The sequence below is a fragment of the Capsicum annuum genome, chromosome 1 (genome assembly GCF_002878395.1).
Source record: "Capsicum annuum cultivar UCD-10X-F1 chromosome 1, UCD10Xv1.1, whole genome shotgun sequence".
In the NCBI taxonomy this organism is placed as follows: domain Eukaryota; kingdom Viridiplantae; phylum Streptophyta; class Magnoliopsida; order Solanales; family Solanaceae; genus Capsicum; species Capsicum annuum.
The window spans coordinates 225,393,858-225,405,290 of record NC_061111.1 but is presented as its reverse complement, the minus strand read 5'-3'; the positions used below and the strand labels follow the sequence as shown (position 1 = coordinate 225,405,290).

At 26.7% G+C, this 11,433-nt stretch overlaps 1 protein-coding gene and 1 long non-coding RNA gene across 2 annotated transcripts; both read right to left on the bottom strand.

Moving 5' to 3' along the window:
* Window positions 1-916: 916 nt before the first annotated feature.
* LOC107857263 lies at window positions 917-2,517 on the bottom strand. The gene is made up of 3 exons (XM_047412932.1): window positions 2,479-2,517; window positions 2,293-2,394; window positions 917-1,308 (listed from the first exon to the last, which is right to left on the bottom strand). The coding sequence occupies exons 1-3, from the start codon at window positions 2,515-2,517 to the stop codon at window positions 976-978; spliced, it is 474 nt and encodes a 157-aa protein (XP_047268888.1). The 3' UTR covers window positions 917-975.
* A 645-nt stretch (window positions 2,518-3,162) lies between these two features.
* On the bottom strand, window positions 3,163-10,446 carry LOC124891467. The gene is made up of 3 exons (XR_007049710.1): window positions 10,367-10,446; window positions 3,363-5,415; window positions 3,163-3,286 (listed from the first exon to the last, which is right to left on the bottom strand). It is a non-coding gene; the product is annotated as an uncharacterized LOC124891467 (long non-coding RNA).
* Between the last annotated feature and the right edge of the window lie 987 nt (window positions 10,447-11,433).

Sequence of the window (11,433 nt, the reverse complement as noted above, 5' to 3'; positions counted from 1 at the left end):
TTCAAGGACGAGATGATTATTGCTATATTTACTATTCAGTTGCTAGATGGAGTTTGTTGGAGACATGTTCCTTCAACTCCTTATTCAGTTCAGTTAGAGGCTTTCAGACTAGATGTCAGATTAGATATTCGAATCTCATTATTTTCAGTATTTATGACTTGTTTTGGTATTGTTATACCTTTTCAGATATTTTGTTATCAAAAGTTCATTCAGTTCAAATCTTATGGCCTTTCATGTTCATGTTTCTACATTTTATGATATATTATGCAGTATACAGGTATAGATATCAGTCATGGGTTAGCTTGTAGTCCTTCGGGGTCATGAGCACCATGTAGCATTTCGGTTCAAAAAATCGGGGTGTTACATAACACTAGGAATCTGGTATCTGTAAATTTGACTTTCATATACATAACATGCACTATTTTACATATGTAGCAAAATATTATCATTTAAAAACATATGACAACTTGTAAGCATATACATAGAATAAGGCTGACATATAGAAAATACAAATAGGTATTACAATTTGCAATTGGGATATATTTGATAATGGTGAAGTGATGGAATGCACAAACTTTCTCTAATAGGCAACTATATAAACTCTGGTAATTCACATGCGCTACAAAATCAATTAAATATGAAAGCTTATAAATTTTAAAAGTCTAAATACCTCATCGTTCCAACATGCATTCATTTGAGACATCAAGTAAAACCAGGTTTTAGATAGTGCATGAGCAACAAAAAATCAATATCCTTAACTCCAAGAGAAGAGGATCTTGCTTTGTAGTGTTCATCATTCATTTTTCTATTAAAAAATTAAATTTTGTTAGTACAAAAAAAATTAATACACTGATTGACAAAGAAATTTCAGTTTAATAATGATAAAAACTTACTTTTTAGCATGAAACTTCAATAAACCTTCTTCAACCCACTGGTTGTACTCTTCGATTACACCCCATGTCATATCATCAGATATCAGAAAAGCATCAAATGTAATTTTTTATTTTGTTTCTCCGTTTCCTCAATGTCTTTTAAACCAGAAACATATTTTGTCAAGTATGGTGAATTGAAAACTTTGAATTTAATCATGGTTCTCTTTGCCGGAGTTTTGGCAGCTTGATGGGCAACAAAAACTGCATCACAAAAATCTGGAGGAAGCTGACTATCAGATATGTGTTGCTGGTTCACGATTTCTCCTAACGGTGGAACGACTTCCAAAGGTAGATCCTCCACCGGTGCTGCAAGAACTTCCAATATGAAATCTATCTCGCTTTGAGCAGATTCAGTAATTGTACCAGAGATATCATCCTAACAGTAAATATTATGTATGTAGTGTTAGTTTTCATTTAACGAGTTAGTAAAAGTAGTGTCATGTGTGTCAAATTAGACATGTAATTTGAAAATAATGACTTTATGAATTTACCCATTGATCTTTATGGATATGCACGGTACTAGATGTTTCAATGTTAGAATTATTAGGTATATGATTTTTCACAGCTTCAACAAGAGCTTCTAACGTGGCAGTTCCAATATCACCACTAACTCCTTCAATATCCTTAAAGAAGTAATCCAATATCACCACTAACTCCTTCAATATCCTTAAAGAATTAACATAAAACAGTCACAAAAGTAAGTCATGTTATAATTTTAATTGTAAGCATTAAAACATGATATTTTTAACATATTTGACATATATATGAACAAAGTGACTTTAAGTATTTACCTTGTTATCTTTACGGATATGCATGGTACTAGACGTTTCAATATTGGGATTAACAGATTTCTGATTTAGCACAGATTCAACAAAAGCATCTAATCGGATAGTTACAATATCCTCACTACATCCTTTAACCTCCTTTTATAGATAATAGAAAACATATATATAACTAAGTTAGTTCATTATTTTAAATGTAAACGTTAATATATTTGATGTTTAACCTTAGATTGTTCTTGTATAGGATTGCAGTTTCAATCAAAAGAAGTACCCTCCAATGTATTATCACCAGACTCTATGCCTATTAATTTATCAGTGTTGCTGACAACCTACGAATTAAAAATAATAATTGCATTGTTTATTAAATCCTTCAAAATTTTGATGTGCTGCTTATGTATATTATAATAATATACATATAATAACATAAGACATATACATTGTATCTCTAACAAAACTGACAGACACAACATTTAATTTACACCTCATTCTCAGCTGAAAGAATATCATAACATCAAAGAATGAAAGAAAAATTCATATATGTAACAAACTATGTATAACTATTATTTATGAAAAAATACCTTTTTTCTTTTTTCTTTCAATATTATGACGATAGCAATATCTTCAACATCATCTTTAAATGGTACATTTTCTATTGTGATATCTCCAACTTCCTGATGCTGCTACAATTAGTATAGTACATGGTTAAGAAATTTTTTTATAACATCAATATATGATAAGAAAAATGAATTTTTAAAAAATATTACCCCTTTTTCTATGTCTTCAACATTTGGCAGGATATCCATCTCATCAACTTGATCTTGTGATGGTTCATCTCTAATAGTTGAACCTTCCAAATCATAATCCTTTTGATTTTGTTATAGAAGATATGTAAGATTAAATTTGAAAACATCAATTTGGACTAAGCTAATGGGTTGAATTAACATTAATATGATTTCAATTTGTACTTGCTTTGAGTCCTTCCTTTTTCGTTGGAATGTTTGATTCTTCACTATCCTTATGTAATAACAAAAACATTGATGTCATCCAAAAATAAGATTGTTGTTTTTTAATATGAAATGAAAAATTTTATGTAATGGTTTTAAATATACATAGTAGTGTTATGTGTATATGTTACACATACACATCTCATTGAATTTATGTAAAGTAATATACATAGAATAGTTATGTATGTTAACAAATATACATAACATAATTCCCTGCTATTATGTCAATAGAACTATCATTTCATGATAAATAGTTAATATATATAACAAATTGTATGTATATTATATAACATAATGTACACATTTATCTATATTATAAAACATGCATAAAAAATACTAAAAAAATACATAAGTTGAATTCTAATCCAAAAATATATATAAATACACAAAAATAAATACAAATTCATGAATCATATAACGTAAATCAAATTTAGTTTACCTTTTCATTTCTTTGGTTGTTGTGTTTCAGCATTTGGATGAGTTCGGCGTGTTGTTTATCCATTTTTTCATTTGAGTATTCATGTTGTTTGACTATTAGATCATGAAGAAAATTAATTTTTGTGTCAACCTGCATTTCAAATACAGTAAACATGTTAATGTTTTATAAAAATAATTTATAGTGTTCACCATATGAATAAACTTACATAAGACTGCAAAAACAACTCTATCTCGTCCCACTTTTCATCAGAATTATCCTGACAAACTGACTTGATGGATGATGATGGAATTGTCTTTGCGGTATGAACATGCCCCAAACCATAAGATGGTGTTTTTTCAGTTGGTACAGTTCTTGTTGAAACAGTAGATGGTGTTTCTCACAAACTTGCTCTTCGACAGTTACGACATCAAAATGGACTGTCCTCTTAGTAGGTTGTGATGCTGATGCATATATAATCAAATTGCCTTCTTAAGAATTTTTATAGGTGGAACTGTACTGAAATCCTCAAAACCTTGTATGTTGAGGTCCAATTATAAATGTTATGTCGACAAAAAGTCTTTTATCAGAACGGTCGACAGTAGTTTCTGGTGAAAATACAGATTCAGCGTCATTTAATTCAAATCCCTCAATCATATACAAATCAAGACTTTGCACTTCTTCATGAGTTGGTCATGTATTGTTGTACACAAACTATTAAATAATAAATAATAGCAACATTAACAGTCTGTTAAAGTCAGCACATTGAAATATAAAAATAAGCTTGAAATAATATACATCATACTTACCTTGTTGAACATACCACCCATAAACTTCTCGTACTTTACTTTGATTCCAAAAACCTTCCAATTAAAAATTCGTGGAATTACATTTCCCACCCACTTAGCTATCGTACTATCTACCTCAGAACAACATTCATACATCCAAACATTCAGCACATGAGGCATTCCCCCCCATCGAGTATAACTATTTCTCAACAAAAAAATCTTGTATCCATATTGTAATAAGCTTTTCAAATGAACTCTTTCCCCATGAAAATTGATCATAACTACCATTCTCAACCATCACAAAATTCGATCTACTAATGGTAACATCACGTACTTGTGAATACAGAAAGGTGTGAATGAAGTAAATTATTGACATATTCAAAGAATCAAAATTATTGTCAAAGTTTCCCAACTTGAATCTCTCTATAAAAAGAGTCATCTTAACAGAACTTTTTGATCCTGAAAAATACTTCGCCATTAATACAGACTTTGATGAATTAGAAAAAAGGTGTTCCTCAATGTTCTCTGAACATTTAAGACCGGATATAATGACATGCTTGGTAATAGAAAACTTGAGAATCGGTCCCTGCACGTAAACAAGAATTTTCTCCAGGTTGTCTTGCTCTATCTCAAGCATAAGTAAGCATTTGGATATTTGACCCTGATAATTAGACTGCGGCATGTCTAGGAATGAACCAAAAATTATTTGCCGAAATAGATTTAGAACTTCTTCACCAAGATAATTATTTATTTCTTCTCTAAATTTTCAATTGCAATAACTACCGAAATGCAACGGATGCGCAGGAACTTTTTTTATCCTGTATTTCATATCCTATTGAGAATGAAACAACACATCATATGTGAGCATATGTTGTCAATACATACACTAAACCTATGTATATTAACAACATATGCATACAAATTGAAGTGTGAGAACTATTGATTCAATAACACAGCAAACAACATATCACAAGTGATGTATATGTTAACATATACATAACTTATGTCTATTGCCTCAACTGCCTCTATAAAAAATGAACACATATACACAGCAAAATATGATGTATATGAACTACACATCTCAGTAGTAGTTTAACAACATAGTGAAGTTTATGTATATGTTACTCATAATACTCATAACATGTTCAGTGCATCAAACTAACATAACAAAACATAATGGCAAACCCAACTTATGTATATGTGTTGAATAATGTATGTGCAACAAATATATACTTACTAATGTACAAACAACCATTATTCAATTATGTATATTAACTATATAGATCACTGTAGTTCAAACAAAAAACTCACCAAAAATTTATATACCCAACATATACAAAAACAAAAAAAATTATATATACCTTAGGAAGACGTGGACGTGTAGTATCATCTTTTTTGGTTTTTCTTGAGGATTCTCCAATTGCTTTTTTTGACTTTTCTGCAGCAGTTTTTTTAATCTTTTTCATCTTGTTGGGGTCGTTACGATATTTAGATCTGTTTTCATCAAAGTTAGGTTCCTCGTAATCAAAAACTCCGGGAACGAACCCAACTACTGAATTTGTCTCTAACTGAGTTAATGCTAAGCTAAAAAAAGGAGAATCCTCCATTTACAAAGTACTAAGTTGTTAATTTAGTACTTCAAATAGATGATTTTGAAACAAAAAAGGGACAACAATAATATAACAACAAAATTTTGGTAAATTAGAAACCCAAAAAAATACTTAATAAGAACATGCAATAATTTGTTCATTCAAAAATCCCCAAATTTCGATTAAGTAAATAATGAAGAAAAATTACTAACCTCAAATCTTAAAAATCAGAATGATAAAAGGAGATTAAGATAAAATTGAATGCTATCAGTTGGAGCCAAGTACGGTTGTATTCAAAATAGTAACCGGTGCTTGATTGAAGCCGTGTTTTAAGGGGGAGAAATGGTGAAAGATACCCACCTCCTTATGTGTATATTTTCTTTTAGAGAGAGAAACACAAAAAATGGAATTTTTGTAATATGTTTAGGGAGTTGGAATTTTTTGTAATTATGGAAACTTAAGTTTTGTGTGTGTGTAATTTTTAGATAAAAGAATAACTAAAATGAGACGAATAAGTTACTCTTGTAAGGGGCGAGTAAAAAGTAAACAAAATAAGTAAATAGACCGAATGGAACAAGCTATTAATGTAGTTTAGTTATCATTTAATATCCTTATATATTCTTATTAAGTTAATTTATATGAAGACTCTTAATTAAGGTTATAATTATTATGATATAAACTTGAAAGCATTGATATTTTTTTCCAGATGATTCTATAAGATGAAAAAATGTAATTGGTAAAAACTATTGCCACTAAAACAGTGAGGGAAATTAAAACTCAATAAATATCAAAATAAATTTATTTTTAACTATAACTAAAAAAATAAATACTTGCAAATTTTAGGAAAATATCAATATTTTTTCTATTTATGATCTTCATCGAAACTTAATTATTAAATATTTTAAATTATGTCATTATATAAAATATTTAATTACTTGTAACTTTTTGATATATTCTAATTCTCTAATATCTTCTTCCTCATAAATAATATTGTTTTATTTACTATATCACCCCTAATTAATTATTATAAGTTACTTATGTATTAAAAAAATTAATAATATTTAATAAATAAAGTAAAATACAAATTTATGACATGACTGTTTGAACTGCTTCAACCGTAAGTGCATAACACGTGTCGCATAATTGTGCGCGGATGAATACACCTAGAAGGTTACTTTTCATCTTCTATCCATTTTTGCTTTGCTCTTTCATTTTTTCAAAATTTTTGCACATCTGCAAATTACTTAATTTTTTATTCTTTGCTCTCTTAGATTCTTATTCTTCTCCCTCTTTTTTTTTTTTTTTATCCCCTGTGATTTTTTAGTTTTTCCCTACTCAGATATACATTTGCAAGTGAGAGGCAATTGTTTACATGGAATCACAAAATCAAGTAAGAATATGAAATCAATAGGTACTCATGAAATTCTGAAAAGAAAAATGAAACTAATCTTATTGACAATCATTGAGATGAATAGATTACTCTTGTAAAGGGTGTGTAAAAAATAAACATAATATTTTTTATCCCCTGTGATTTTTTAGTTTTTCCCTACTCAGATATACATTTGCAAGTGAGAGGCAATTGTTTACATGGAATCACAAAATCAAGTAAGAATATGAAATCAATAGGTACTCATGAAATTCTGAAAAGAAAAATGAAACTAATCTTATTGACAATCATTGAGATGAATAGATTACTCTTGTAAAGGGTGTGTAAAAAATAAACATAATAAGTAAATTGACCGAATTGAGTAATCTATTAATGTAGTTTAACTATAATTTAATATCCTTATAGATCCTTATTAAGTTAATTTATTTAATAATTATCAAAATAAATTTATTTTTAGCTATAACGAAGAAATAAATACTTGCAAATTTTACAACAATATCAATATTTTTTTCTATTTATGATCTTCATCGAATAGTAATTATTAAATATTTTAAATCATGTCAATATATGAAATCAAATTACTTGTAGCTTTTTGATATATTCTAATTCTCTAGTAATATCTTCTTCCTCATAGATAATATTTTTTATTTAAAATTATCCAATTATGTAATTAACAAATTTAATAATTATGAAACTTATCAACAAGAATTTTAAACAAATCATTAGATATACTAATTGTAAAGGAAAAAAAATTATAATATAAATTATATTTTTAAATTAAAATTATTAATTTTATACTTTGAGTTTAGACCCGTGCTTAGCATGAGCCTCATGAAACTAGTATAGATATAAGGGATACAAAAAATATTTTATGTTTTAGCAAAAGAAGAGTATCCTCAGCCTAACTTTCAAAATTATAATTTATAATTTTTACTCTTTTTTTCTCTCTTCTATCTCTAGCCTTTATTTCTATATTCTTTTCTCTTCTATCTCTAGCCTCTATTTCTATATTTTTTTCTCTTCTATCTCTAGCCCCTACTTCTATTTATTCATTTTTTCCCCTTTTTTGTTATCTTTATTCTATTTTTTTTCCTTCTTTTCTTTCTCTTTTATTTTTTTTAATTTTCTTTTTTGTATTTTTGGAAAACATGACTATGTCGAATACAAGTCATAAATGATGACGAAAAATTATAACCGCTCATTACATTTATATTCACCACCATTTTTTTTATTTCTTTTTAATTTCTTTTTTTTTCGATTCTTTCTTTTAGTTTTTTTCTATCTTTTATATGTAACTCTTTTTTTTTTTTGTTTCTCATCCGGTGTTCGGTGCCCGTATTGGAGCCTCGACTAATTCGGATCGCACATTGCAGGACCAATTAAGGTGACAACGCTCCCAACAGAGTTTTCTCCATACACAGGGTCGAACCTTCGACCTCTGGTTAAGGGTGGAGCAGCCTAATCCACTACACCACAACTCATGTTGGTTTCTATATGTAACTCTTATTTCTCTTTCTTCTTTTTTTCCTTTTTCCTTTTTCCTTTTTCTTTTTTTTTTCTTAGTTTTGTTGTCTTTTCGTTTCTTTCTTTTTGCTTTTTTTGCTTTTTTCTTTCTCTTTTCTATATTTAACTTCTATTTCTATTTTTTATATTTTTTTCTCATTTTTTTGGTTATATTTTATATTTTTAGAAGATGTGGCTACGTCAAGCACAAGTTATGGATGATCGCGAAAATACAATAATCGCTTATGGTATTTGTATTTGCAACATCATTTATATGTTTGTATTCGATGATACAATTGTATTTGTATTTTATAGTTCGCGCTTGTCTTTGTATTTATATTTTATTATCCACACTTATATTTGTATTTTATAATTCACACTTGTATTTATATTTTATAATTCGCACCATCATTTATATTATATACAATTCACACTTGTATTTATATTTTATAATTCGCACCATCATTTATATTATATACAATTCACACTTGTATTTTGAAGAACTATTTTATATTTGACTGCATATTGTGTTTAGATTTTGTGATTTTATTTTATTTGCATTTGTATTCTATTTTCGCCGATGCACTACTATTCTTAAAGAATCATTTGTATTTGTAAGTTGATCACATATTATATTTTTAAGTATAATTTAATTTATTTTATTTATTTGTATTTAAAATTATAGTTGACATCGTCATTTGTATTTTTAAACAATTGAAAAAGTTATTATTTTTCTTTCTAAGAACACTTTTACTTATATTCATTGATATGAATTATATTTTATCTATATAAATTAAATAATATAAATAGAAATGATAAATTATCCAAATTCAAATGTTAAATTATACAAATACAATATTACATTTACACAACTTGAACCATACACATATAAATGACACTTGTTATATACAAAATACAAATGAAAAATTTGACTTACAAATACTAACGATGCATTTGCATTGAATGTCACATTGCACGTTAACATATTTTACGCTCAAACAAATACAATTAGTCCATACACTTATTGTATATAAATATAAATTATAAATTATACATATTCACGGCTAAACTATTCAAATACAAATAAAACTTATATTTAAAATATATAGTATAATATAAATAAATATAAAATATAAAAATTATATAGCACAACAACAATAATAAAAGAAAGAAAAAAAGAAAAAAAAGGAGAAAAATGACAAAAAAGAAAAATGAAAAAAGAACCAAAAAAGAAAAGGAAAAACGAAATAAAAATGAAAAAATAAAAAAAATAAAAAAAGAGAAAAAAATAAAAAATAAAAAATTGAGAAAAATTGAAAAGTTAAAAGGAAACGAAAAAAAAGAAAAAAAAAAAGGAAAAGGAAATAAGAAAGAAAAAACAAAAACAAATGGAAGGTAAAGAAAAAGAGAAAATTAAAGGAGAAAATAAAAGAGAGAATATGAATTGTATTTAATTGACAAGAGAGGTTACATATCGTAATTAATTGAAACTTAAGGTAAATAGGATAATTAAGAGATTATGTTTGGTAAACCATGTAATTATTCCTAAATATAAAGCAAAAACGATGATTAATAGGTCCCAAAAAATTGTTAAATCTTTTTTTTTTTTTGAAGAATAACATTTTCTAGTTTCATTAATCAGCGATCTTTTCTAGTTTCATTGATCTTTAACTTAGAAGATTCATCACAATATATGAAAAACAAAAGAAAACTCTACCACCTTAAATTTTCTGAGTATCAAACTACATGTCGTTTACCGGCTAAATTATGACAATAAGTTTTATACCATCACCCAATCAAAAGATTAAATTTGATTCAATAAAAATATAATTATCACAATCTAATGATCTAACAAGACCTTGTTTTGATACCATTTGTTTGAAAACTTATAACAAAATTCACTTAAGATGACCTGTAAATCATTAGACGGGGATGAATACTATAGAAAAATAATTCGAACACTAACCTAGTTCTATTGCAAGACTTGATTGATGGAAAACTTGATCTTTAAAATCTTGATATTGCTTCAATTTATTTCTTCTCAGAGATGAATAGAAAAGAAGAGAAATATTATATCTGACTTAGAGATCAATCCTTATATAATTGCTTAAGTGCCTTTTAGTTGTAAAGGTACCTTTTTCGATAAGTCTCCATCAAATTTTAAAAAAGATCCATAAGTTTCATATAATTTCATTTAAATTTATACTAATAGATATTTATTTTTAAGTCAAAAATATTTTAATATTTTGTTCATTCATAAATCAAACTTCTTTAGAGATAGCATATCCATATACAATATATTAATGTGTGAGTTCACAAAATAAAAATTACTAACAACGTAAATTGAGATGGAGAACGAAGTAATTTTAGAAGGAGTTCTGCTACCGAATAACAGGAGAAGAAAATTTAAAATAATAAATGAAAAAATAAAATATAAAAAAAAATTATTTCCCTCTATAAATACAAATCACATGCTCACAGAACCCATAAGAATATTTACCATTTATAATCTTCATTAAATTGTAATTATTACATTTTATCATATTAATTTATATAATATCAAAACATATATGTTCCATTAATATTTGCTAATTTTCCTACTAAACTTACCTCCTCAAAAATATTTTTTCCTTTTAAAATTATTCAATTATATAACAAAGAAACTTTAATATTAAGAAAAGTTATCAATAAGATATGATTAACCTATAATAGCTGTAAATATTTTCTTAAGATTTGTATTGGGTCAATATGTATCAACTAAAAAGGAAATAATGAAAAATATATAATAAAATTTTATTATTGTGAGAGATAAACATAATGCACTATCCAATAATGTTTAATAATATCATATTTTGTATATGTAAAATATAGCATCCTGTATTTAATTAATATACTACTCCGGTGAGTTATCAATGATTACTATTGAATATGGTAAAATTATGTTAATTTTATAGGAGTAACATAATCAGTCGCTCTTAATTAATTATTATGAGCCATCTAGGTATTAAGAAAATAAATAATATTTAATCAAAA